This window comes from Macadamia integrifolia, chromosome 11 (assembly GCF_013358625.1).
Source record: "Macadamia integrifolia cultivar HAES 741 chromosome 11, SCU_Mint_v3, whole genome shotgun sequence".
NCBI classification, from domain to species: Eukaryota; Viridiplantae; Streptophyta; class Magnoliopsida; order Proteales; family Proteaceae; genus Macadamia; species Macadamia integrifolia.
In genome coordinates, this window is record NC_056567.1 from 15,247,632 (window position 1) to 15,273,508 (window position 25,877).

General features: G+C 37.9%; 2 protein-coding genes across 6 annotated transcripts; one reads left to right on the forward strand and one right to left on the reverse strand.

Annotated features, from left to right (window-relative positions):
* Positions 1–636: 636 nt before the first annotated feature.
* LOC122093696 (protein MALE DISCOVERER 2-like) lies at positions 637–17,204 on the forward strand. Of its 5 annotated transcripts, none has more exons than XM_042664099.1 (15): positions 637–1,022; positions 1,210–1,331; positions 1,431–1,667; positions 1,780–1,912; positions 2,138–2,209; positions 3,719–3,862; positions 3,951–4,094; positions 14,271–14,369; positions 14,511–14,572; positions 14,666–15,127; positions 15,217–15,407; positions 15,540–15,672; positions 15,822–15,979; positions 16,100–16,285; positions 16,400–17,204. In XM_042664099.1, exons 3-15 carry the CDS (start codon positions 1,589–1,591, stop codon positions 16,658–16,660), a joined length of 2,124 nt encoding a protein of 707 aa, XP_042520033.1. In that variant the 5' UTR covers positions 637–1,022; positions 1,210–1,331; positions 1,431–1,588; the 3' UTR covers positions 16,661–17,204. The 5 variants fall into 5 exon arrangements, with proteins under 5 accessions (XP_042520033.1, XP_042520035.1, XP_042520032.1 ...); XM_042664101.1 differs by having other exon boundaries at positions 1,468–1,667; XM_042664098.1 differs by having other exon boundaries at positions 1,210–1,667.
* Positions 17,205–17,980: 776 nt separating this feature from the next.
* LOC122093697 (phospholipase A1-IIdelta-like) lies at positions 17,981–19,550 on the reverse strand. The gene has a single exon (XM_042664104.1). It carries the CDS (start codon positions 19,421–19,423, stop codon positions 18,197–18,199), a length of 1,227 nt encoding a protein of 408 aa, XP_042520038.1. The 5' UTR covers positions 19,424–19,550; the 3' UTR covers positions 17,981–18,196.
* Between the last annotated feature and the right edge of the window lie 6,327 nt (positions 19,551–25,877).

Here is a 25,877-nt window from a genome sequence, read left to right on the forward strand (position 1 = left end):
CTCTTATTTGGAGAGGAGAGAGAGAAACACATTGAGTACGGTTATTGGCCACACTCCGAGATAGAGAATTACTTCCCTTCCTCATTAATATGTAATAAAGTTAGAACATCAGATTTGATTGGAGTGAGTTACTTCAATAGGATAAAAAAAACAAAAATTTAATTAAGAGTCATGTAAAAAAGAAAAAAAAAAAATACTCACCTTGACTAGTTGACTAGGTTTGATTGAGTGACCAGCTTTATAAAATCCAAGTCGAAGTTGAGTAGAAGTACCTATCTTTCAACTATTTAGCTTTAGAGACATAATACATGAAAATGGGGGGCACGCACGACCAATCCAAATGGCCAACAAGTTGTTAAAAGAAAAAGAAAAAAAAAAAAAAAAAATCCCCAACAGTGATGGAGGCGAACGAATGTTAGCATGTCCGAGTACATCGGAGGTGGGACCCATCAGCGCCATATAAAAACGCGGGAATAAATAGGTTGCCGGCGGCGACGGTTAATCTGCCTTTCCCGGCTTGCATACGTGGCTCCACTGTCCGCAAAAACCCCAACCCCGAAAAAAAAAAAGAAAAAAAAAGAAAGAAAGTAAGACGACATGGACGAAATAAAAAAAAGGAAAATAAGAAAAAAAGGGAAAAAAATTACAGAACCGTTTAGGACTTGGGGGTGGTGGGGGTTGGTTGGAAGAGATTCAGAGAAAGGAGGAAAACGAAAGAGAAAGAAAAGATAGAGAGAGAAAGAGAGCCGAGCCGGCATCTCTTTGAAAAGAAATGGCCGAAGAGAGGTCCTGATAACTGCCGGAAAAGGGCAGTGAGAGAAAGAAATAATTATTTTCTTTAAAATTATTAATTATTTTCCCTTGCTGCCTTCTGTTTCAATCTCCTTCACTCTCCCAAAAATCCCCTGTTTGTTCTTCAGAGGATACTACTCTGTATGTTTATTGTGTTCCATTTCATTCACCTTTCAGATTCAGTGGAAAAATTGTCCTCATTCTATTCACCTTTTTCTCCTTCCCTTCTGGTAAGATTTACTATTTTTCTTTCTGAAATTGTGTTGCTTTTCATTAGATTGCTTGCAAATGAGGGTATTCCTTCAATTTTCTTGCAAATTATTTTATCTCTGATGCTTTCTTTTTGAAGAATTGTTGCCTTTAGTATCTTATTGGGTTTTGAATTGGGCATTTTTTTGTTTTGTTCAAATGCTGCAGCTTTGATTGCTTCATTGAGGTCCTGGGTGTGAATACAACTATGCATTCCTTAGACAAAATTGCCCTGTGACGCTAATTAAAGCCGTAAACATGAGGGACCCTAATCACCGAGTTCTTTTTTTGTATGTATTTTAGCTTCTGCATTGTTGTAAACTCTTGTTAATATATTTCTTGCCCAAAAAAAAGAACTATTCGTGATAGGTACATGTAAATGTTTGTAGTTAAGAGGATTTTCCGTTGTTCCCTCATCGACTATAGGTCGCCGTAATATGGGAAAGGGGGATTTTTATAACAAAAACCCTGGCATTTTTGTATCAAGTTGCGATTTTTGGCAGTAATTGTTACTACCACCATCACCCCAGCAATTGGACTATAAGCAATGAGGGTGATATGGCCATATTTCATCGTCTTGATGCTACTTCTGAAAATTCACAAGTGTTGGTCGCTTAATATTGAAGGTAGTTTTCTTGTAATGCCTGTCTCTTATGTTTTCTGTCATCTTGGTTTTGTTTTGGATTTTAAATTGTTTGGAATTTGATAATTTGATTTCCATTTTGTGTGGAAATGCAGGATTGGCTTTGTTAGAATTCCGGGCGGGAGTAGACAGTGATCCTTTTGGGGCCTTTGCAAACTGGAACCCCAGTGACAGTGACCCATGTAAGTGGTCTGGCGTTCACTGTGTGGATGGTAATGTGAAAATGCTGTAAGTCTGATATGTTTTCCCCTAATTTCTCTTGACTTGATGAAGTTGCTTTAGAGCAGAATGAGAAGCCATGACCTTTTTCTTCTTGAAAGCTAGACTGTTTATTGTTTATGGTGGGCAATGGGTTGGGGTTTGAGCGTAAGGTACTGCTAGAGAAACTGATAGGATATATGTTTTATTTTTCTGCTTTGTCATTGCTGCATTCTTATGTAACTGTACCTGTAGGGATCTCAAAGGACTTTCTTTGGAAGGAACTTTGGCACCTGAGCTTGGGACTCTTAATCACTTAAGATCTCTGTAAGCAGACTACTTTACCAGTGACCTTTCTCATAAACATATTTTCTTTCCTCCTTTATGTATATATTTATGGCATCGATTATCTGGTTAAGGATTAATTCTAAACACAGTTTGAATTGGTGCAACACAAGCTGCAACATGTAGCCCTAGAAAATAAAATTTACTCATTGCCACATTGAAATATATGTTCAGACTATTTTGATGTTATGAATATCAGAGCAAAAGAAATGGAGTGGAGTATTATTTTATGCAAGTATTATAAACTTTTAGTTATATCCATTAGGGAGAATTACTACCAGAGCATGTCTAATAGATGCAAAATACCTGAAGGCAAGAGAGAAAACTCAGTGCCTCTCTTTCTCTCTCTCTCTTTCCATATATATATCATTTTGGGGATGTTAACATGCAGACTGCATTTTCAAGAGCACTTTTGATCTCTGTTGCTCAAGAATAGATTAGATTTTGGGCTAACTTGATCCTCAAATATTTGGTACCTGAATATCATTTTCCATTTAATTATATGAATATATAATAGCTAGCCTTAGTTGAGCCATCTGAATCGGTGAGAATGATCTAGTGTAACTGCTAAAAGGGTAAGTGGAGTGCCAGAAAGGATTTGGTTGAAGTAGTGAGAAAACACATGATTGTTCACAACCTGATAGAAATATTACTCTAACTAGAGTCAAATGGTAGTTTTTTTTTTTAGCTGACTGCAATAGTGGGATGAGGCTTTGTGTTGAGACTGTTGTGGTTGAGCCATGTTTAATCTGGTAGCTAGGTGGTTCACCTGTTGTCATTTGAGGTTCCCTTGTGGAATAGGAATAATTGGTTCCTATTTTCCCTTCTATCCTTAGAAAAATGGAACCTCTTGTTTCATCAATAGAGAACCTCCACAATTAATCTCTGTGCCGTGACAAAAAAGATGCCAAGTTTTGGTATCAATTGATTAAACAGAGAACAAAATTTAAACCACAAATTGACATTTGGGATCAGTCAATACCTTGACTATCACAATAAGGGTGTGGAGAATCACACACTTATGAAGAGAATGCGCTTTCAAAGTTTTATGTAAAGGACTGCCATTCTTTAATACAGTCACATCCTATGTGGAAAGCTATTTATAGAAAAGTAAATGTGACATTAAATAGATGTGTATTTATGGAGAAATAAGTTGTAAGCATACCAAGGCAAAGCAATACAAAGCATGCACTTTTCCTTGATCATATAAATTGTGTTTGAAAGGAGTATTCTTTTTTCCCCCTCATTTTTTTTGGGGTGAGAGCCAAGGCAGGGTAACTCTTAGATGTCTTCAGCAATAGTTATTAATTTTTTTCTCTGTTGAACTTCCAGATGATGTAGTATCAACACTCTTACCAAATTGGAGACCTAACTTGGGTCTTCAGGACACTATCTTTTCTTTCCTTCCCTTACGATCTGTGTATTCTGGTTTGTTTGCTTTCTAATTACTTTATGATTATTTGGATCTGGCTTACTTCTCCCTATTGGCAGCATCCTTTACCAGAACCACTTCTCAGGTGTAATTCCTAAAGAGATTGGAGGGCTTACAATGTTGGAGCTATTGGACTTGAGGGATAATAACTTAAGTGGAAAAATACCAGCAGAAATGGGCGGGATGTTGTCACTAAAGCACCTGTGAGTCCATTTTTTATGAGCTCAACCTGTAATTGTTTTGCATTGTGAATGCCAACTCACCTGAGCTCGGTTCTGTTTTGTGTTCTAGGCTGCTCTGTGGTAATAACTTCCAAGGAAGCATTCCTCCTGAACTGGGGAAGCTCAAGTTCCTCTCTGAACTTCAATCCGATCAAAACCTCACATCTGGTGCGCCAGCTGGAATTCCCTGCCTGAATAGAAAATTTGGACATTGGTAAGTGATTATTCATTAAATTTAAGAGAAATGTGATGCAGTTGCATTAATCATTGATCCCATATGGAGGCCTAGACATAAGTCTAGAAGACCCACAAGGGGTACGTGGGCCCATGGCAGTCCAATGGGCTGAAAAAAAGTTTTGGGTAGTTATGTTATAGGTTAAGCCTTTTATTTTCTTTAGTTTTATTGGAATGGCCTAATTTATAAGACTATAAATTCGGTGTAACCTTAGTATACAAAATTAGTAATCACTTTTGAGTTGGATTAGGATGCTTAACAGCTTATAAGAGTTATGTGTTGAGTTTATTTACTTTAAGTTAGTAAAAGAGAGTGTTTAGGAATCCATCAATTAATGATGATTCTATCAAAGAATATGAGTGTTTTTTTTCTTTTTTGTTAAAGAGTTTTGGAGCTATTGAGATTGACATAGAGTATTGGCATCTTGGACCTAATTTCTCTTCTTCTTCTCCATTGATTACAAGGTTGGTTTATGAAATGCTACTCTATTCTTCTTCTGTTTTCTATTTTGAATTTCTGCTTCAAGTTCTAGTTACAGTTGTGTTTTTATAATCTGACCTGTCCACGAAAGCACTGGATTCCTATTACTGTACTTCTTTTTCATCTCAGTCTTTTGTACCAGTTTTCTATATTAAGTTTCAGATTCTGTTATAACTTCTATTTCTGAATCTGAATATGGTTTCTAACTTGTTCTTAGACCTGCATTATCCATCGATTTCAGAAATCATTCTCTTGCAAAAAATCTTCAATTCTGATTTCCGAAACCTGGTTTTATCTTTGTTTCTGCCCTCTATTTAATATTTATTTGATTTTTTTTCTTTGGATGAATAAATAAATTCATTATCAAGGAGGAGAAGAATATACTACAGCCTATAAAAGGGGAAGCCTAAACACCAAGGGCAACAAAAGAAAGCCCGGGCAAAGGGAGAGGGGGGCGGGGGGAGCAACAGAAGATCAAGGGGCAGCGGAGATGATAGAGAGAGAGACCCCAGGAGACAACATTACGTTGCCCTATTCTGATCTGAAACCCCATAAACCTGCCCATAGAATTCTGCAGCTTTTCAACTTTCGTACTCCTAGTAAGATGCCTCCATATATCTGAATCTTTCTGTCAAATTTAGATCAAATTTTGTAGATCTGTTATACTGTCTGATTAAAAAAATCTACAAGAATTTTATGCATATAAATTTATTTTGTTTGAGCTATTCAAGTTTCTCTTAATCTGGTCCTTATTCCTGTACCTACTTTCCTGTAGCAAGCTAATCTTCCACCAGAATTCCCTGGTTCAGGATTAGTACTGCATTAAAAAGGGTCTTTGTCCATCTTGTTAGGTATTCAATGTCAGATGGCTAGTTTCTTTTATTTTCTTTTACGTTATGAAGGGGGAAAAGCTTCTTCCTTGATTTTCTTGCACCATAAAAATTAGGTTGTTTGGTTTGGAAGAAGCTCTATTGATGCGTTACATCTTTAGTTACGTGTAAAACAAAGTAAAGAATTATTCAATGGATGGTTGATGTAGATAGGGCTGTCAAAAGGAGGACTCGAACTGACCAAACTATGGCTCAGTTCTGTCTCAAGTCTGGACCTGGTTTAGTACCATTGAGCCAGTCTTGTTGGCTCCAATTTTGCACCTATGCTGGTCCACTCCTGCAGCCATTGAACCGCATAGCAGCCCCTTGAATAGTGCATATTTTACTTCCCTAATTGGTCTTCTAGAAGAGCCCAAGCAGTTATCAATCCAGCCTGCCCAGCAGCTTCCATAACTGGTGTTACTATTCACATGAACGGTAACACGTGAACAGTATTTTTTTAGAAAGTTTTGGTCTTCTAAAGGATCTTCTAGAAGCTATACAGCTGTCTCTTATTCAGCTCCAAGAGAAGATCTCCAGTAGCCATTGATTTGGTCCAGCTAGTACAATATTTACTTTCTATTTTTGGGCCCAAGTTGGTTTCCTTTTTGGTTAAGCAAATCAGTTTCATATTTGTAATTAGATCAGTTTCCTTTTTATGATCAATTATTAGAATCTAATTTGTTAAGCTTGGCTAGCAAGTTAGACACAAATTAGAAAGTCTTATTTCAGTCCATTAGTTTCCTTTTTGTTATTTCTTTATATCCAAGATTTGTAAGGCTATTTAAAGCCCATTGATCATGATGAAAAAAAAAAAAAAGATTGAAGTTTATAAAAATTGAGTGTTTGCTCATGACTGAGATAGTTATTAACTTGAGGGGTGAGATGCACATTCATTAGTTCTTCTCCATCCTTCTCAACCCCTCTATAATTCATTTTCCCCATTAAGTTGGGTAAAGGATTTTGTTGTTGTTGTTGTTGTTGTTGTTGTTGTTGTAAGATCAATATTAGACTTACAAACACATCAACAAGATTGAAGATCAGAAGCTAGCCTTGCAGCCAGAATCGAGCCAAACCTGTTAAGGTTTTGATGTACCATTCGAGCCCTCCTATCTTCCAGCCAGGAGATCAGCTTTAGGCCCTTTTCTGAGGGTTGTTCAGGTGCATCTAGAGGGGGACTCTACCAGAGTTTTGAGGTCATTCAACTCCTGTAGTTGTTGCTACCGCAGAACTCCACAAAGTTTCCTTTTTCATTCCTCGAGCATAACTTCTCAATTTTCTATTAGTTGAGGCTCATCTTTTGAAGGATACATATACATCGTACAAGGGATCTTCAATCCAATTTTGAGGATCATCCAAAGTGATGCAGTTAGGCATGGAAAATTTTGGGAGTAATTTAGTGATTTTTGTTTCCTTAATTATTAGTATAGGGTGTGGTCAAGTTTAGTAGGAGATTTTATTTCAGTTGCTATTTAGGGTAGTTTCCAATTTATTTAACTTCCATTTTGACATTGTTTGCTTGCCTTTATATTGATGTAACCCAATGAAGAATTTAGAATTTTGGAGTATTAGAACTTAATAATTTTGGGTGTGAAACCATGGCTGATGTGGATGCCTTTCCCCTCCCTGTCTATCTCTAAAATCTTCTATTTCTCTCATCTTTATTTTCTTCTTCTTCCAATCCTCTTCCCTATTCCCCTGCTAAATATTTCCCATACCTAGATTTATTCTGTTCTGGGTGATACTACTAGGTTCAGGAAAACCTTGTCCTGGACCTTCAGGTAGAGTCGATCAGCCGAGGGACCTTGGTCATAGGTTCCTTTTCCTTTGGAGGAATAACTCCCAAAGTTTCAGCCCCAAAGTCTTCCTCCAACCTGAGATCGAAGGCCAGCCTCAGGTTTGAACTGAGGACTACCTCCAGCATCAGTTGTAGGTTCATAACAGGTCTAATTTGGGAACTTTTGAGGCTTTTCGAAGCTAGGTCTACAATCACCCTGCTGCTATGATTCAATACCTGTGGCCTGATGTCGAAACCAGCCTTAGAGATCGAGATTGTTGTCCAAAGAGCTTCTTGGTCTACTGCCTTGCCCTGGTTTCTATCGGGAAGAAGAAAACAAGTTCTTCTTTTGCTTTAAAAGAATTAATCCATGTTATTACAACTAAACCCCTATTTTCTATAGTTGTGACATATTTTTCCCCTACCCTTTGTAATTTCAGAAAACCCCTCATCTTCTAATTTTCTATTCTAGTTTGACCCTATTATCTATTTCCCCCTTTTTTAAGTGCTAGAGTTATTCCTGAAATTTACAAGAATGCCCCTACTTCTTTGAAAACTGGTTTAGTTGTTAATTGTGGGCCCATAAGCGATCCGATTTCCCCGGATCTGCATCAAGTGGTATCAGAGAAAATTTCTGCAATTTTCCTGACCATGGCAGGTCATGTCACAAATGCTAAGCTACAAAAATTGTATCATGAGTTAGCTAAGGGTCAACGGGTACTGCGTGAGAATCAACAGAATACTAATGCTAGGCTTGAGAGGACTGAAGCCAAGTTTGACAAGTTTATAGAAGAGATGACTGCTTTTATGAAGAGGTCCGACAAGCAAGTTGAAGAAGGATCATCTACACTACCTCCTCAGTTCAATACTTTACAAATCGAAGATACATCTCATAGGCAGCAACTTAATCCAGTTGTCCCATAGGAAGTTACACGACAATTTTCTGGCAAAGATTATAGCATCAAAGTTGAGGTTCCAGAGTTCAGTGGTGAGAAGGGACATGAAGAATTTCTTGACTGGCTTACCAAAGTTGAGAGGATTTTTGCATATAAATCTCTTTCGGATGAGAAGAAGTGTGAACTCATCATTGCCAAGTTTATTGGATATGTATGTTCATGGTGGGATGATGTACTGCATGCAAGGTTTGTCAGAAGACTTGGAACCGTTACCAATTGGGAGGTCATAAATCAGATTCTGATTGAGAAATTTGTTCCTCTTAATTATGAGAAGGTGATGTTTCATAAATTACTTAATTTGCAACAAGGTAACAAGGACATGGATACCTACACCCTCGAATTCCATAAATTATCTTTAAGGTGTCAACTTCAGGAAACAGACCAGCAACTGGTGATGCGATATATCAGTGGGCTAAGTTCTGAGATCCAACTCGAATTGGCTAACACTGATTTCAGGTCCGTTGATGTGGTTGCAGCTCATCCCAAGACAGATGAAGAGAAGTCCATTTATTGAAAAAGTATGCTCAAGACTCCTTCATTTATAGACCTCCACCACTTTTGGAGGACAAGAAGCCTGAAGCTCGCAGAGTTGAAGAAAAAAGATCAAAGTTCAACAAGGATAGTGATTGGGTGAATAACATCAGATGCCATAGTTGTGGCAAGAAGGGTCACTATTCTAACAAGTGTCCCAATAGGACTCATTCTGTGAATGCAGTAGAGAAGCAACTGATAGAGAAAAATGATGATGTTGATCTTGCTTTATATCCTTATCCCCTCGATGAAGATGATATTGATGATGATGTAGATCAGCCAAAGGACCTTGGTCGCAGGTTCCTTTTCCTTTGGAGGAATAACTCCCAAAGTTCTAGCCCCAAGGTCTTCCTCCAACCTGAGATCAAAGGCTAGCCTCAGGTCTAAAGTAAGGACTACCTCCAGCATCAATTGTAGGTTCATAACAGGATTGATTTGGGAACTTTTGAAGCTTGTCGAAGCTAGGTCTACAATCACCTTGTTGCTACGATTCAGTGCCTATAGCCTGAGGTCGAAACCAGCCCTAGAGATTGAGATTGCTGTCCAAAGAGCTTCTTGGTCTACCACCCTGCCCTAGTTTCTATCGGGAAGAAGATACAGGTTCTTCTTTTGCTTTAAAAGAATTAGTCCATGTTATTACGACTAAACCCCTATTTTCTATTGTTGTGACATATTATTCCCCTACCCTTTGTAATTTTAGAAAACCTCTCCTCTTCTAATTTTCTATTCCAGTTTGACCCTATTATCTATTTCCCTCTTTTTTAAGTGCTATAGTTGTTCTTGAAATTTACAAGAATGCCCCTACTTCTTTGAAAACTGGTTTAGTTGTTAATTGTGGGCCCATAAGCGATCCGATTTCCCCGGATCCGCATCACGAAGCCAGGAAATCTAGTTTCAGAAGAGTGGTCAAAAGTTTCCTAATTCATGTCAACATCATATCACTCAATTCAACCATAGTAATTGGACCTCCATCTACTCCAAGTTTCAGCTCCATCTTGGCCACAGTTTGTGAGTTCTCGAATTTCTCCATATTCAGCCAGATTTTGAGATCCTGCCTGGGATTAGGATAACTTGTGATTCTAGTCTTACATTAATGGTTTAAACCCATTTTAATTGTTCTTGAACTTGTGGCACAGTTACATATATTCTAGGGTCAGGATAGTTTAGTCTCTTTTGGGCATTTTAAGTTGTCATTTGTTGGATTTTCGAGTGATGCCACATGTAATAGAAAACTAAATGCACTCTTAATTGATGAATTCATCAGCCATCCATACTGCATAGTAGGGGATAAGAATTAATGGTGTTCTAATATCTGTCAAATAACTTTTTCTCTAAACGACTTTATAGTATTGGTTCATTGGTTTTTCCAAATGGGTAAGTTTTTCATATTAAATGGACTGGTTCAACATTTGTAGTTAGAAAAGGAAGGATGCTAGGCATGTTCTGGAAGGTAGGATAGATATGGTTTCACTCCTTTTGATGTCTACCATATATTTCAAGATGGATCTATCTCCACATGAGTAGGCATGATAGAGGGGCCTTAGGGAAGAAGGGAAGAACTAGAATAGAAGGGGAAGGAAGGGATCATACAATCAGACATTGTACAAATCCAACCAGGGAGGGAGAAATCACATAAGGGGGGGGGGGAGAATCACACACAACCCTAAGGCTCTCAAACATTAACTCAATTCATCATTCTTCAAATCTGAGAAATTAGATTGCATTAGCTCTTCTATATAAAGAGGGCAGACTAGCAATCATAACCTAACTAAGAGTTAGACTCCAAGTAGGACTAGACTAAAACTCCAGCATGGAGTAGGTAACTAATTAGTCATTCAGTAATAGGGAAACCTAAACTGACTAAAAACTGAAATAGCAAAGGAAATAGACTCAAAACAGGACTCTAACTAAGTTAATGAATTAAATCCCGTTTTCCTACTTTTTACCCATATTTTAGGCCCATTAAAGTGGTCCAATACAAAGAAAACCCATGGGACCAAAGGCCCAACACATACATAACCCAACCCAAGGCTTATTTGCAATAAAATAAGCCCATTAAGTGACTTTTCTACATCAAGGCATGGGATGCCCTTCATTTGACTGAGGAGTTTATTTCCCAGATCTAATGTTGTTACATTAGACATTAATTCAATATGGCGACCTATGTGCAAGCTTTGGAGGTGTAAAAAGGTGCTGGTGGCAATCAAATGGGCTAAAATTGACCTTTTTGGGTTGTATATTATAGGTTGCGCCTTTTATTTTTTTAGGTTTCATTGTAACGAGCCCAATTTCTATAAGCCCCATAAAGTGGGGATAAAGTTGGTACACAATTAGTTGTTGAGTGTTTAAGTTAGATTATAATACTTAATGGCTAGGTAGAATTTGTTTACTTTATTAAGTCTGTGGGTGTGATTAAGAGTCATTCTATGAGTCAGTTTAGGATCTTTACAAGGTCTTTATATATGTAATACACCTCCCATCAATTAAGGATGATTGAGAAAAGAATATGAGTTTTTTATTTTTTATTTTTTTAAGAGTTTTGGTGGTACTGAACAGTGCATATGGGATTGTTGTCCCAAACTTGATTTATTCTCCTCTCTCTTCTTCCATCAATCTGATTTTTTCCCTTAACAATGCAGTTCTTCCTTTGTTTTTTATATAATTACAGATTTGATTATTGGGCTTGCTTGCATCTAAGATCCATAATCTGGATTTTTCAGATTTTGCATTAAGTTCTCCATGTGGTGCATGTGGTTTTCAAATTACCATTTTTGAGTCCTCAAGTGAGAAGTTCATTTACCTTGGAAGGCATGGATCTCTTGGGCCCCTTTTTCTTTCCAAGAAAATATGTGGTTTGTTAGTGGTGCAAATCTAAGCCCAAGCTAGAAAAACTAGAGAGTGATTTGCAAACAAAGGATTTTCAGCAATAGAAAATTAACTAAGCAATTTCAGATTTAAGGTCATATAGATAAATTTTACATGTCGCAAGGACTAGTCAGAATGACCTGAAACTCAGGTAGACTGTGATGTGACCACTGGCTCCAAAACCCCAATTTAGGGTTGTTATGAGCCAACAAAATTAACAGAATGATCAAACTAATTGTAGTGGCAAAACTGTAACGAAAACAGACTGAGGACTGAACTGGGATAATTACATAAGTGGATAGTATTTACTGGAGTTTAAATCAAAGATGGGACTAAACAGAACTATTTTTGGTAGGCAAGGGCGTATCTGTAATATTAATTGAACAGTGTCATCTTCAACCCATGATAAAGAACAGAAAAACAGCAATAGAACCAATTGATTCAGATGAGAAAATCCCACAGCACTGTTAATCCCAACAAGCATTTTCTGGATTCAGCAGCTTGAGGATTACTAGAAAGTTGCAGACACAGGGCCTACTGGTAGTTTAGAAACCATGTCAGCTCATAGGTTATTAGTGCATTGTAGGATTGGAGTTGAGAGATGGAATCTAGGGTTTAGGTCGTTTTATGAAATCAATTCAAACCCCAAATCCTGAAGTTCCTGAGAGAGATCGAACTTCCTCTGGTTGAACCAACCTAACTTCAAAACAGGGTAGGCCTGCGAGAGATGATAAGAGGAAATAGATAAGAAGAAAGAAGAAAGAAGAAAACAAAGGAGAGGAAAGAAGAAAAAACAGTGGAGTGAAATTAGAAGTATAGTACTTGATTGAGGAGAGAACTCGATCAAAGGAAAACAAGAAGGAGAATCTTTAAGGCCATAGTTGCACCACTTTGTTGACTCTCATGGTAACCACATAGAATTCAAATGAATTTTCATTCCATTCATTGTCTTCCATCGTAGGTTGCACGCAACTATGTAAAGGTATAGATTTTTTTTTTTGGATAGAAATGTTAAGATATAGAAAGACTCTTAATATATACTATACTAAAACAACTCTTTTTAAAATAGGAAACTAACAGTTCAAAGTAAATCTCCTATGAAGCTGACCTAAAATAATACATAATAAAAAAAAATAATACAACATTATCTCCTACCAACCCCCATGGAAGCCAGTTTTGGGACAGGTTCCTCTAAGTCTAGGTTTCTAGATCGGGTCATGCCGGTCCAGCCATGGTCCCATAATAGTGCTACTACATCAACCCTACTCCTTTGAAAAGAACTCTAACTCCATTGAATTTGGATAAGGACCAAAGATACCATCTAGGTCCACTTGTTGAAGGTGAAACAATTCCTTTGTTTGCTTGAGCTTAATTGTTGGGACTTGGGAGTTCCTTATCAGGAAGCAGTTTCATCTCAAAGCCACCGTGCTTGAAGGTCATTCCAATGGATTTTAGAAAACAAGTTTTCACGACTTTTGCAATTGGAAGCCCATGACACTTTCTTTTATAATTTCCTCTACATGTTCTTTCAATAATCCAGGGATATATTTTTTTTTAACATTAAACATCTTTCCCAACTCTCATCTTCGCTTACGAATCTAGAAGTTACTGATTTTGGATTCCAAAGTAAAATTATCGCTAACCAGTAACTAAATTATATTTTTCAATTCTAATGGAGGAAAAATACTAGAGAAGAAATTCCAAAACTAGCGATTTTCACTAATTATTCAAGAAACTTTTTAACTGCTTCGACATTCTTCTCGAGTCCCACATCAATACGTGTGTAGGAAATTTCTAGACAAATTTTATAAGAAAATCATTGAAAGTTTTAAGATGGAAATAGAGAAATAATGGACTCCTCTTGAGTTTTAAAACGATTGAGGAAGCTGACCTTGATTCCAGTGGAGGAAGGCGGTGGTGCAGGGAGTGCAAAGGGGAGGCTGGGGTTGAGGGAGGAAGATGTAGGTGTGAGAGAAGGTATGGAGATGCAGAAGGAAGGGAGATGAAGGGGGAGGGAGATATAGGCAGGGGGAGGAGGAAGAGGAGGAGGAGGAGGGTGGGAAGGGGAGATGCAGAGGGTGGGGTGGGGTCATAAGGGTGGTGTTGAGGGCGGAGGTAGGCCGGCCAGAGGGGTTTGCGGAGGGGAGGGGAGGGGACCAAGGGTAATTCAAGGATTTTAAATTAGCAGGGGAGAAAGAGAGTGGAAATTTGCTTTTCTGGGGGAATCAGAAAAGAAGTTTGGGGTAGGGGTGTTTGATTAGATATTAGGCAGTATAGGGGAGTGATTGTAGTTACCCCTTCCAAAAAAGCAGCATGAACTCAACATGCTATACACTTGTTAATGGTTAACATCACACCCGCCTACAAAATCCACCCCTCACAGCTTTACATAATCAATAAAAACTAGAAACCTACCATGAATTCTCCTTATTTACAACCCAATTATCCCAAATAGTCTTTGTATTTAACCTCCTATAAATGTGAACCACACAATGCACCCAGAAGACACCAATCTAATAACACTCTTAGCCATAGAATGGAGATATTCACCACGGAAGCTTATCATATGTTTCCTTTTTTCTATTTTGTGGCTTTATCTGTTTCTTTCACTGTTTTACTAGACCACTAGCCTGTACTTTGTCATATATTCAAAATATACCAATAAACCATGTTTTAGCAGCATTTGGCAGAGCAGTTTGAAGCAATTAAAAAAGGCAAATTCTTTCATGATCTCACTCAAAATGAGGCTTCCACTTTATCTTCGTGCAATCCAACGGTGTGTAAGCCTTATTTTCCTATCTTTTTATTTTTATTTTTTTTAATTCCTCTTATTTTGTCTATAGATCGTAAGTATTTTTTTCTTTTTTTTAAATCTATATTTCAACTAAAGAAACATGTTATTTATTTTTCTGTCAAGTTTCAAGTTTGGAGGAAGAACTTCACATGAATATGGAGAGAAATGTTGTGAAAATCTACCAAGTAAGTAGAAACTGTTTATTCATACTTGTGACTGAAAATAAAAAACTATGTACTTTTGATCAACAAGGTGAAAGTTTATCTTGTCATTGGCAGGTTTGTCGGAACCATTTTTTGGACAAAATGCACAAGATATTGTTGGTTTTGTACGTCGTAGAATGCTTGAAGAATCTAGTAACCTCCCTGCTGCCCCTGCAAGTGGTGTTGTTCCCCTTGAACAGATGGTTACAGTTCCAACTAGTCGAAGTAGTGGGGCTTTTCCTGCAGTACCTAATGGAAAGAAGAAACAACCTCCTACAGTTGTACCTTCATCCTCTACTAATAATCCCCAATCTCCTCATTCTGACTCTCAGTCTTCCCAAGCACATGGAAGTCCTCCAGCAGTAGGTGGTGGTTCCTCCGGAGCCAAATGGAAATATCTTCTTTTGATTCCAGGTGGAGTGTTCCTTGTTGCTATTTTAGCAGCTGTGTTTTGTGCATGTCGAAGCCGAGGAGTGACAACCATTGGTCCTTGGAAGACTGGACTTAGTGGTCAGTTACAGAAGGCCTTTGTTACAGGTGATGTTACCATTCATGGTGTGTGGCTTACCGTACATCTATTATACTTGGAAAAAGACTGTCAAGTTCAATATGATTTGAAAATGCAGGGGTACCAAAGTTGAACCACTCTGAGCTAGAAACTGCCTGTGAGGATTTCAGCAACATCATTGACACGTATGCAGATTGCACTCTGTTTAAGGGAACATTGTCAAGTGGAGTTGAGATTGCAGTTGCATCAACTGTTATTTCTTCGTCCAAAGACTGGACAAGATCATGTGAGGTTGCCTTCAGGAAGAAGGTTGGTGTTTTTAGTTTGTTTTTGTCAAGATGGCTTGACAGTTTCATTGGATACCATGATCAGCCTCACACAACACTTTCACTTGATTTTGATGCTCTCTACTTAATTTGTTTATATGTGAACCTGCTCCAGATTGATACACTATCACGTGTGAACCACAAGAACTTTGTCAATCTTCTTGGCTATTGTGAGGAAGATGAACCTTTCCTTAGGATGATGGTGTTTGAGTATGCTACCAATGGAACACTATTTGAGCATCTTCATGGTGATCTTTCATTTACTTATATGATATTTATCCATTTAGTTTTTACTTGTCTGATATTAATTTATTTAAAGTTTCTCTTACCAAGGAGTTAAAATCTTGTCTATCAGAAGCATGACATTGAAAAGGAAAAATATGTTTTTATCATGCAGTTAAAGAAGTTGAGCATCTTGACTGGAATTCCAGGATGAGGATAATTATGGGAATTGCTTATTGCCTTCAGTACATGCATCATGAGCTGAACCCACCTGTAGCACATATGAATCTACAGTCTTCTGCTATCTTTTTAATGGACGATTATGCTGCTAAGGTATGCGACAGCCCAGTGCACAATAATTTTTTCTTAATGGCATATACATTGTCTTTCATGGGTTCCATTATATCTTTGATGTTATATGATACATCCTTTATTTCTTTTTTGCTATATCAGATTGGGGAGCTCAGTTTCTGGTCAGATTTATATAAATCAAAGAATTCAAGTGGAGATGAATCGGAACATTGTGAACTTCCACACTTTTCTGATCCTGAAACAAATGTTTATAATTTTGGAATACTGTTGCTGGAAATCATTTCTGGAAAGCTTCCTTGTTCTGAAGAAGGTTCCCTTGTTAATTGGGTAAACCCAAATAATCTTATGATCTTCAGAGACTTCGATTGTGTTTGGGCATTTTTTTGTGGGGTCTTTTTTTGTTGTTGTTTGTGATATTGAAGAGTTACTTCATTTTTTTAGGCTGCTGAATACTTGAATGATAAGAGGAGCATCAGCTACATGATTGATCCGACTCTCAAGTCCTTCAAGAACAATGTGCTCGACGTTATTTGCGAGGTTATCGAAGAGTGCATCCATCAGGATCCAAGGCAGAGACCAACAATAAACGAGGTCACATCCAAACTGAGAGAAGTGATTGCTATCTCGCCTGATGCAGCGACCCCAAGACTATCTCCGCTCTGGTGGGCGGAGCTTGAGATTCTTTCAGTGGAAGCTACTTAAGATTTATCTGGCTTCCTCTACATTGTAAGTGAAGTTTCTTTCTCTCTCTCTTTGTCTCTCATGTGCCAAAAAGAAGAGTTGTATAATCCAAGCTTTCCTTTGCTCGCCTCCCACACCCTATTTATGTATTCAAGTTTGTTTCCTCCCTTTTTTCTTTCTACCCTGTTGTGATGATTCATTTATATTTTATTTATTCCTATGTTTCTCCTGTCGCCACAATAAGTGTGATATGAGGTTTCACACGCTGATAACTTTTTCCCCAACTCATATCCGACGTGTACACGACTCTGAGATGAGAGATTGGGATGTAAACAACCACAAAAGTGTTGAGATCTCAAGTCTTTCTGCAGTGATTATTTTTAACTTGTAACATTCTTATATATAGGCTCTTGGCAACTGTAAATTCTATCTGACAACCCCCTGAAATTTTGCATGCACTGAAATTTTCCCTCTTGTCACAATCAGATTGTTGTTATGCTTTTGCCTACTAATGCTGAATTCACTCGAAAGAGGGCTATGACAATATTATTATTATTATTTGTTTTATTGGTGTGGCATCATGACTGGAATGCATACTAATACACAAATTTGTCCCACTTCGTCTTTAGTTACCTACATACTGCATGCATGACTGCAACAATTACAAACCTATTTTGATTAAAAATGAATTAGTAGGCTAGAATAGAAACTATTATGTTTTCATCTAAAAAGGCAACTCAACTTCTGTATACTAGTCAATAATTCTCCCATTAGCGAGTTGAACATGTACTTGTTCTTTTCTATGGTCACTTAGCCAGAAACCTGTAAATGCTTTTTTTCATTAGTGTGTGTGTATGTTCATCTTCCTTCTATTCTCTTCATTGTCTTTGATGTCGATTAGAAACATCTATTTTGGCAGTCATTAAACCCCAATCAGTACAAGTACACACAAGTTTCAACCATAAAAGAGCTGGCATCAAAAGGGTCAGCGACTAAAAGGCAGCATTTTTAAGTTTTCGCTCAGCCTCTTAGTTTGGAGGCTGGAGCATTGATTAACTAATTTTTCTGAGATTCACAAGGATTACCTATTGATGAAGGTATCTAAACAGGCAATAGAGAAACTTAATAATTGATAATATTGTTTATTGAAGTCGATTACTTGAACTCGTGAAGAGAGATTTAACATCAACACCTGGTTTACCTGTAATGCTTCTCTGCTAGAAGTTCCGCCCATCCACAGATCTTGTATTTGCATATAATTAATCCCCATTCACACAATTACATAGTCAAATTGCATGTATCCTGACAATGAATTTGGTCTGTAATTTCTGAATAAGAAAATGAAAAAGAAAACGAGGATGAAGTAGTATGGATTATGGACAGAATCAAGAGAACCAACTTTGAAGGAAAAACTACCAGAGCAATGCAATCTTTGCAAAGGTAACAACCGGCAGAACCTACAAATCTAATAGTAACATAGTACATTCCTAGTAGTCTTCAATTTAAAGCTGACCAAAACATGTCAATTTCTCCGTCCCTGGTTAATTCCTTCAGACTCTATTCAGGGATAGGCATGTCCTCTTCATCTGGTGGGGATAACACCCACTGGCCATCCTCACGAAGCACCATTCCTTTATTCTTCTCAACCCACCACGACGCAGGAACCAAGCACTCATTCTTGAGGAAATCACAGGACTTATTAACCAAAGCAACACTCCTTTTCACCTTGAGCTCAAACTCTCCATCCTTCCCATTCCACCCTGCAACTATATGCAGCATCGCCTGAAGATTATGCCAATCGCTAGGATTCTTCGAATCCTTCAAGCTAGTTGATTTCCGAGTATCGATGAGAAGCTCAATACCAGTAAAAGAATAACCCAGAAGCTTACTTGGGTATCGAGGTATGACATCAATCACATTCCTAATATGCAGAATTCGAAGGTTTGTGAATGTCTTGAGCCTGTCATTGAAGGCCTTGTTACTCACTTGAGGGCAACCAAATACAAGGGCTGAAACAGGAATGGTGGACAAGCCATTTTCGACAAGGTCGAAGGCACTGAGAATGGATAGGGATGCTCCCAAGCTATGGCCTACAAAGGTTACACTCAGATCTTCACCTTTGTAGTGATTGACTAGTTGTTTGATCTTGGTGAGGAGTTGAGTTCTAGCACTGGTTTTGGTGAAGGGGGATCTTGGGTCATCCGAGGTGTATATGGTGAGCCAACCCTTCATCACCTTAGGTGTCTTATCATTATCATCATCATCATCATCATCATTACTAGTGCTGTTGTTTAACAATGATTTAATAGAAGCAAGTTGAGGATCCAAAACATCAATCCACTCAAGATCACGAATGGTACCACGCCATGCGACGTAGATTTCACGTCGGCCAATCTCATGGCTCACTTGGTCTGTGGTGACAGCAATGTAACCGATCCAATTGGACTCGCGATCCCAAGCCTCGCGAGAGAGGGAGTGGAGGAGGAAGGATTCGGGGACATCAATCCGAGAGGTTGCGTAGAGAAAGGCAGCGACTTCATAGTCAGAGGCGAAGTTGGGGAGTGAGACTTTGTGGAAGAAGGAGTGCTTTCCATAGCGGCTGCTGCCACAGTACTTAGAGTGCTGGTCACTGTTGAAGGCGTCATAAGTGGCCTGGCAGAAGTCTCCACAGCGGAGGATTAGTTTCCGCAGGTTGAGGTCCAGTGGGTCAAGTAGTCCTTCCCACTGCTTGCTTCCAAGCAACTCCGCCCATGTCGCTGCTGTTTGGGCTTTGCTTGTCGTCATGATCGAAATCTCTCTCTCTCACAAATAGCAAAACATGAGATTGAAGAGATTTGGGATTTCGAAGGATATGAAAAGAAAGATGATGATAAGGAGTTGTGTGGATTACATTTATTCGCGGTTCATCATTTTGTGTGTGTGGAGTGTCATATTACCAAACAAAAAAGTGTATATGGAATCTCATCAGCCCCTTGATTATCAAGCCCATTTTAGCAGATGTTTTGCGTTTGAAATTCTCTTTTGAATTTTGTATTTTTTTTTTTATTTTTTTTTTTAGGGAGCTATACATTTTAGCTGGCTCTCTAGCAAAGAGGGCTCTGGCTATGATGGGTATGCCAGTTTGGTTCATTTTTTATCCCTGAATCCAAGATCAATGTTTGGCATCCTTGCGTCTTTTATGTTCTTTTGAAAAAATCTATTTTTTACCAAAAAAAAATGTACATAGAAGTGAAGTGCCACATGATTTGTCCAATCTAGGGTTGTTTTTGGTAGTCAAGAGAAGAAAAAGATACGAAATGAAAAAAAAAAAAAAAAAAAAAAAAAAAAAGAAAAAAATAAATGAAACGAAATAGTAAGAAAATAAAAAAAGCGGCCTTGACGGGAACTCGCCCTTAGCCCGCCCTGATCCCGAACAAGTACCGACCCAAAAATTTTGGCCCTGAGGGTCAGCCCGACCCTGAATCAGGGTCAGGGCAGGTAAGGGTTGATGTCTTTGGCCCGCCCAACCCGCCCTAAACCTGACCCTAATTTTTGCCCCTGATGTTGACCCTGGTTGTGACACTGATGTTAATCTTGAATTTGACCTAATTTTATATATTGTTTGACATTGAATTATTGACATCTCAAAACTTCTAATATATTTTCTCACCATTCTCTCTTGCTTTTTTTACTAAGAAATTTATAAATTTGTATTTTTTATCTCCTTTTTATTATGAATATTTTTTATTTTTAAGTTATTTCATATTTTGTAGGGTCAGGGTCAGAGTATACCCAGCCCTTGAAAACCAAGGTTAGGGTCAATCAAAGTCAGGGTCAGGGTCATTCTGACCCGACCCTGAAAAATCAGGGCCAATCAGGGCGGGTAAGGATTGGGTTGAACCCTGAAGGGTAGGGTCAGGGTTGAAGTTTTGCGGCCCTGAGTCAGAGTTAGGGTCAAGGTGGGTTTGGGCCCAATTAAGGGGACTCAGGGTTGGGCTAGGGTTTTAAGAAACCCAGCCCAACCCGGTCCTGTTGCACCCCTAGCACGTGCCACCATTAGAAGAAAAGAAAAGTTTTTGTATTTTTTTATATTTTTAGCAAGATTTTTTTTTTCATCAAAAGAAAATTTCATCATTCCCAAGGTGAATTTTGAAATTAAAAAAATAATCTTTTTTAGTTCAGAACTTACCAAGCACAATAAGAATTTCTTAAACTAAGAAAATAGTACAATTTTTGTACTTTTTCCCTCCTTTTCTTGGCTACCAAACACAAGCTAGGGCAAAGTAACGTGAGATTAAATTTTATGACACAACATCCACATTTTCACTATAAAACTATACCAACAATATTAGTGTGAAAATCATCTGCATCCATTGCACTGGTGCAATGAATATCGGGTGGCTAGGAGTTCCTTGGGACGCATGCCCAAAGGCTCTCAGCCGTCCAATGCTCACTGCACTTCATTGTTCATTCGGGGCGTGTGTTCAATTGTTCTCAATCGTCTAATACTCATTACATTTCACCGTCCACTAGGGCACGTGACCAGATATTCTCAACCTTCTGATGCTCTCACACAAGTATATATATGGAAATATATATATATATATATATATATATTAATGAAATGTAAAGTGATCACCACTCAAACGGATAAATCTTGGCAAAAGGAACCGCGGTCGACGGTGGCCACATTTCTTTCTACGGTTTCATTCTCCTTCTATCTCATTTTTTGTCGTTTCTAATTATTTTAAGTGGGACTCTTTCAAAATAGGCCCCACCACATTTTGTTCTGTCAAATCGGCATCCGACAGTGTATTATTGGCCCCAGCCGCTCCACAAATTGGTGGTCCAGCATTTATGGGAAAGGAAAACAACCCCCTCCAAAGCCAGTCAATATGTGACATCTGGTTTTAAAATTTGAATTTACCCTAACAAAAACATAATTGGGACTTAAGTAGCAATCCCCAAATAAAAAAAAGGTGGATCAATTATCTTGGTCATTTTTTATTCTAATCCAATTTGAAGCATATTTAATGTTATTGGTGTGATGATTGTGGAGTAATTATTGGTTTATCTAGATTTGTGGAATCCCACTTAAGCCCTAGCAAACACCATGAAAATGGGTGGCCGCTAGGGGTGTCAGTTTGTTGGTTTGAGTGGGTCTCGCTCGGGCCTGGACATCTGAAGCCTAAGTCAAAAAAACGGCCGATTAAGTAACCTGTCCAATTCTTCAGGAAAAGAAAAAAGAAAAAAAAATTGAAAATACAATAAGTTCTTCCTCTTCCTTAAGTTCTACTGATTTTTTTTTTTTTTTTTTTTTTTTTTTTAATGTTTGCCAACTAACAATCAGAAATTATCTTATGAATAGAAAGAAAATTTCAATCACTCCCCTACATTTATCCTGTATTTACTCAAATTCCTCTATTAAAATTTTTATATCTAATAACAATTGTCTAGTATAGATGGTGAGGAGTGTGCAAAAGTCTATGCTCATTAGTAGGTCTCAAGTTTGAAGTTCCTGAATGTTAAACAACTCACATCTGATTACCTAAAAATATAATTTCCTAATTCCTCTTCTACCTTGCTACCTCTTCATTTTCATTCAACTAGTAATTACTAATGATATTTATTATTTTTAATTGATAAAAGTGGGACCCACCACTTCTTGTCGTTCTTCCATTTTTCTCTATAGAACCTATTGATGCCCTGGTGCATGGGTTTGGAATCCGATAAAGATGTCAAATCGGAATCGAAACCAAAAACTAAATCCAATTTTGGATGATTCGGATTGGATCTGGATCTATGTCAAGAACCCACGGTTATAACTAAAAGCAAACCGAATGATGTAACTTTTTCCTCTTTTTAAAAACTAAAAACTTGACGTAACTTAAATAGAAACCTGACGTAATTAATCATTTAAATTGTCTTATATAGTTATAGTTATAGTCTAAGTTTAAAACCCACTTTTATTAGGGAAGACTAACAACCTAGTGAATAAGCATTCATATTTTGTCTTATGCATAGTAGAATCGAATTTAAAACTAGATATTGGAATCAAATAAGAACCGAATACAAAACCCAAATAGGAATTGAAACCGTACCAGAGCCGGATAGGTTCGGTATGAGTATTGATTTTTCAGAACCGAGATGAGACCTGGTCCGATTTTAGATCACACTAACACTTGTCAGAACCGAAACCAAAACCGGACAGAATACCTGGTTCCAAGCCAATTGACACACTTAATTCTAGATGGAGAGAAGTTGGAGGGGAGTCATTAGAGAGGATCCCAATCCCTGCTACACACCCTTATCTTGCCCCGCTGAATGCCTAATCCTCGCCTTGCACTACAACCCCTCCCCTTGCCATCGCATGCCGTTAGCAATCCCGCCAACATCAATGGGGAATCTCGAAAATTAAATCAGATGGAGGCTTTTGGAAATTGGAACACAACATGAGCTTTAAAGTTGAATACAATCGAATTGGCTGGATTGTTGGCGTTATGCAGCACCTATTTCAGCACAGATTGGGAACTAAGTGAGCAAACATTATAATTTATAGTTGAGCACCTATATGTTTACTTATATATTTGGATATGCTACGGAACACTTTCAATTTTTTGAAGATATTATATATATATATTTTTTTGAAGATATTATATTTTTCTTCTCTTTCTCTAATCTGAACTCTCAAATTCCTCTTAGTCGGTTTGCCATTCACCGCAGTGCGTCTACTACATGGGCGTGGTGTACCCCACCAAAGCTGAGTTCAACTCTTTGAAGGATGTAAGATCCTTCAGTGGTAACTAGGAGTGGAACCCAAGAATTTCCTACTTGATTTAATCCGTTAATAGTTTTTTCTCCAAGTATAGAGAGATTCATTTAGTGAAATGTGGCTTAAGGAGGAGTTGTTTTTTTTTTTTTTTTTAAGGGTTTTTGGGGTGTGGGGGGAGAGAAGAAATTCCTTCACCTCCCACCCTTGAGGAGCACGTTAAAGCTTGGAGAGCTATTGAAGGCCTAGATTCCCCGAAGGAAAGGAGCAAGCAGTCGAGGTCAGTCCCATCTAAGCCAGGGATCCTCACAAGAGTCGCCGAAGCATCAGCTGGGGTATATCCCCTCTTGATCCAGAATACAAGTTAAGGTCAAGTATATTTTCTAACAAAGTAGTCATAATGTAGATTCTCCATTTAAATAGTGTGTATAGTGTTGTATATTAATAGTATAGTGATGCATGTGGGTTAGGTAGGACATAGAAGGAGAATATTCAAAAATCAACATCTAATAGAAAGACCGGTTTAACCGAGTGAAGTGGATGCCTAAAACCTTCCTAACTTTATAACCTGTCACTTACCCTAATCTTTGGACCATACCAAGTCAATCTCGGGTCCACATCCCAGGTCCTAGGCCCTAAACCTAAGTGGTGACTTCAAATATTTATTCTTAGAAGATACCTGAGATGGATAGCCCCACGAAATAGACCTCCCACGTGTTTTCAAGTGAAGACGTGGCGGCGTTTCGGCCTGTGGGAGAGCGGCTTTGACCACCCCCTCCACAGGTGGCAAGGCCAGAAACAATTTCAAGCTTTTGGTTTAGTTTCTTCCTTCATAGGGTTAGCTTATCTGAAGATGAGTTCTTCATGCTTATGTCTTGGAAAGTTTTTCGGTCCAAAGGTGGAAGAAGGAAGTATGGGACCAATTGAAAAATGGGAACCATGAAAAATCAGTACCTCAATTTGGATCGAAAGTGCACGTAAAGATTCCCTATCATGTGCGATTTGATCCTCTAGGCGCCGGTCATCATCTTTGGGTTTGGACACACTCATTTCTTTTCCTTTAGCAAAGGAGAAGACAATGGATGGTAGAAAGTTTGAGTGAGAAGAATAAGATGAACAATGCCTCAGGTATTTTACTTTTAAATGGGAATGGAAAATATCTTGCCAAAATCGTGCCGGTCAATCAATACGTGGCAATATTGTATTAGTGGAAGGAGGGGTTGATTGATATACGTTAACAAGAGTAATTATCACTTGGCCTTCTTGAAAAAATTTAAATTTATGCCGCCAAAGGTTATGATTTAGTGGTATCTCGTCTTCATGAAGGGCTTGGGCACTTGTGCCATTAGCTAACTTAATCATACTTTTGGCCAATAATAGTGTCATATAATTGATTATGAGGATCAATTGTTGGCCGCAGATTTTGGAATCCCTTTGTAATTTATTACGTGGCACTCGTATGCAGTGGGCACAAAGACGTGCTAAGGAAAATGAGGCCGTTTGACGGATGTCGTTTAAATGACAAGGAGCAAGTTAGTGGTAGCGGTCACCCAATGGCAAAGAGCAAATTAGTGGGGACGGTTACCCAACTGATTTAAATTTGATAGTTGCTATTTAAATGAGGGATTTCGGCTGTGAAGGGACTTCAACAACAATACAAACTCATAATCAATGCAGTTCTTTATCAATTCTATTTCTTTCATAGTTTTATACTCTGTTTAGGCCTTTGTTACTTATTATTTGGTGTAATTTTCACTAGTTTCCCATTTTCTGGACTCTTGCATCTGTTCCCATAACCTTGTCTCAAGGAAATAAATTATTTTATTTGAGGTTCAATTTCATTGACTTGTCTTTCAGGCTTGATCTTGTCTTAGTTAAAGTCCCTAAAGCAATCGTGGCAAGAGGGAACTCCACTTGTTTGATTGAAATCAGATTGTATTGAATCCAATTAAGAAAGATTTTGGCACGCTTGAGTGAAAATCAATACGGTCTAAGTATTGTGAGAGATCAAAGGGAATTTACTGTGAACACCATAATGTCATAATGAATAGAAAATGAAAAAGGAAAAAAAATTAAGGAAATAGACAGTCAATCATTACATTATGATGGACAATTATATACAATTACAAACCATACCGCTAGATTCATATCGCATCCAATCATTTTCAAATAATCTCTCTTTGATAGCATCCCTGAGGGAGTGGAATCTTTATACCGATAAAAATTTAGGAAAATATCAACCATTTGTACACCAAAATCCATTATATTTAACTACATCAATAAGGACTTCTCAAGTTTATGACCAATCCTAAGCTTCCAATGGGAATCCTATTATTGAAACATTTGACAATAGTTCATTGAAGATTCTCATGTGATCTAGTTCCTTGTATCTTGAAATTAATATTCTTAAGAGCACACGACATGACAACCATATAAACAATAGTGAACCATTTTAAGTTAATACCTATGGACAATCAAACTCTTTAATAT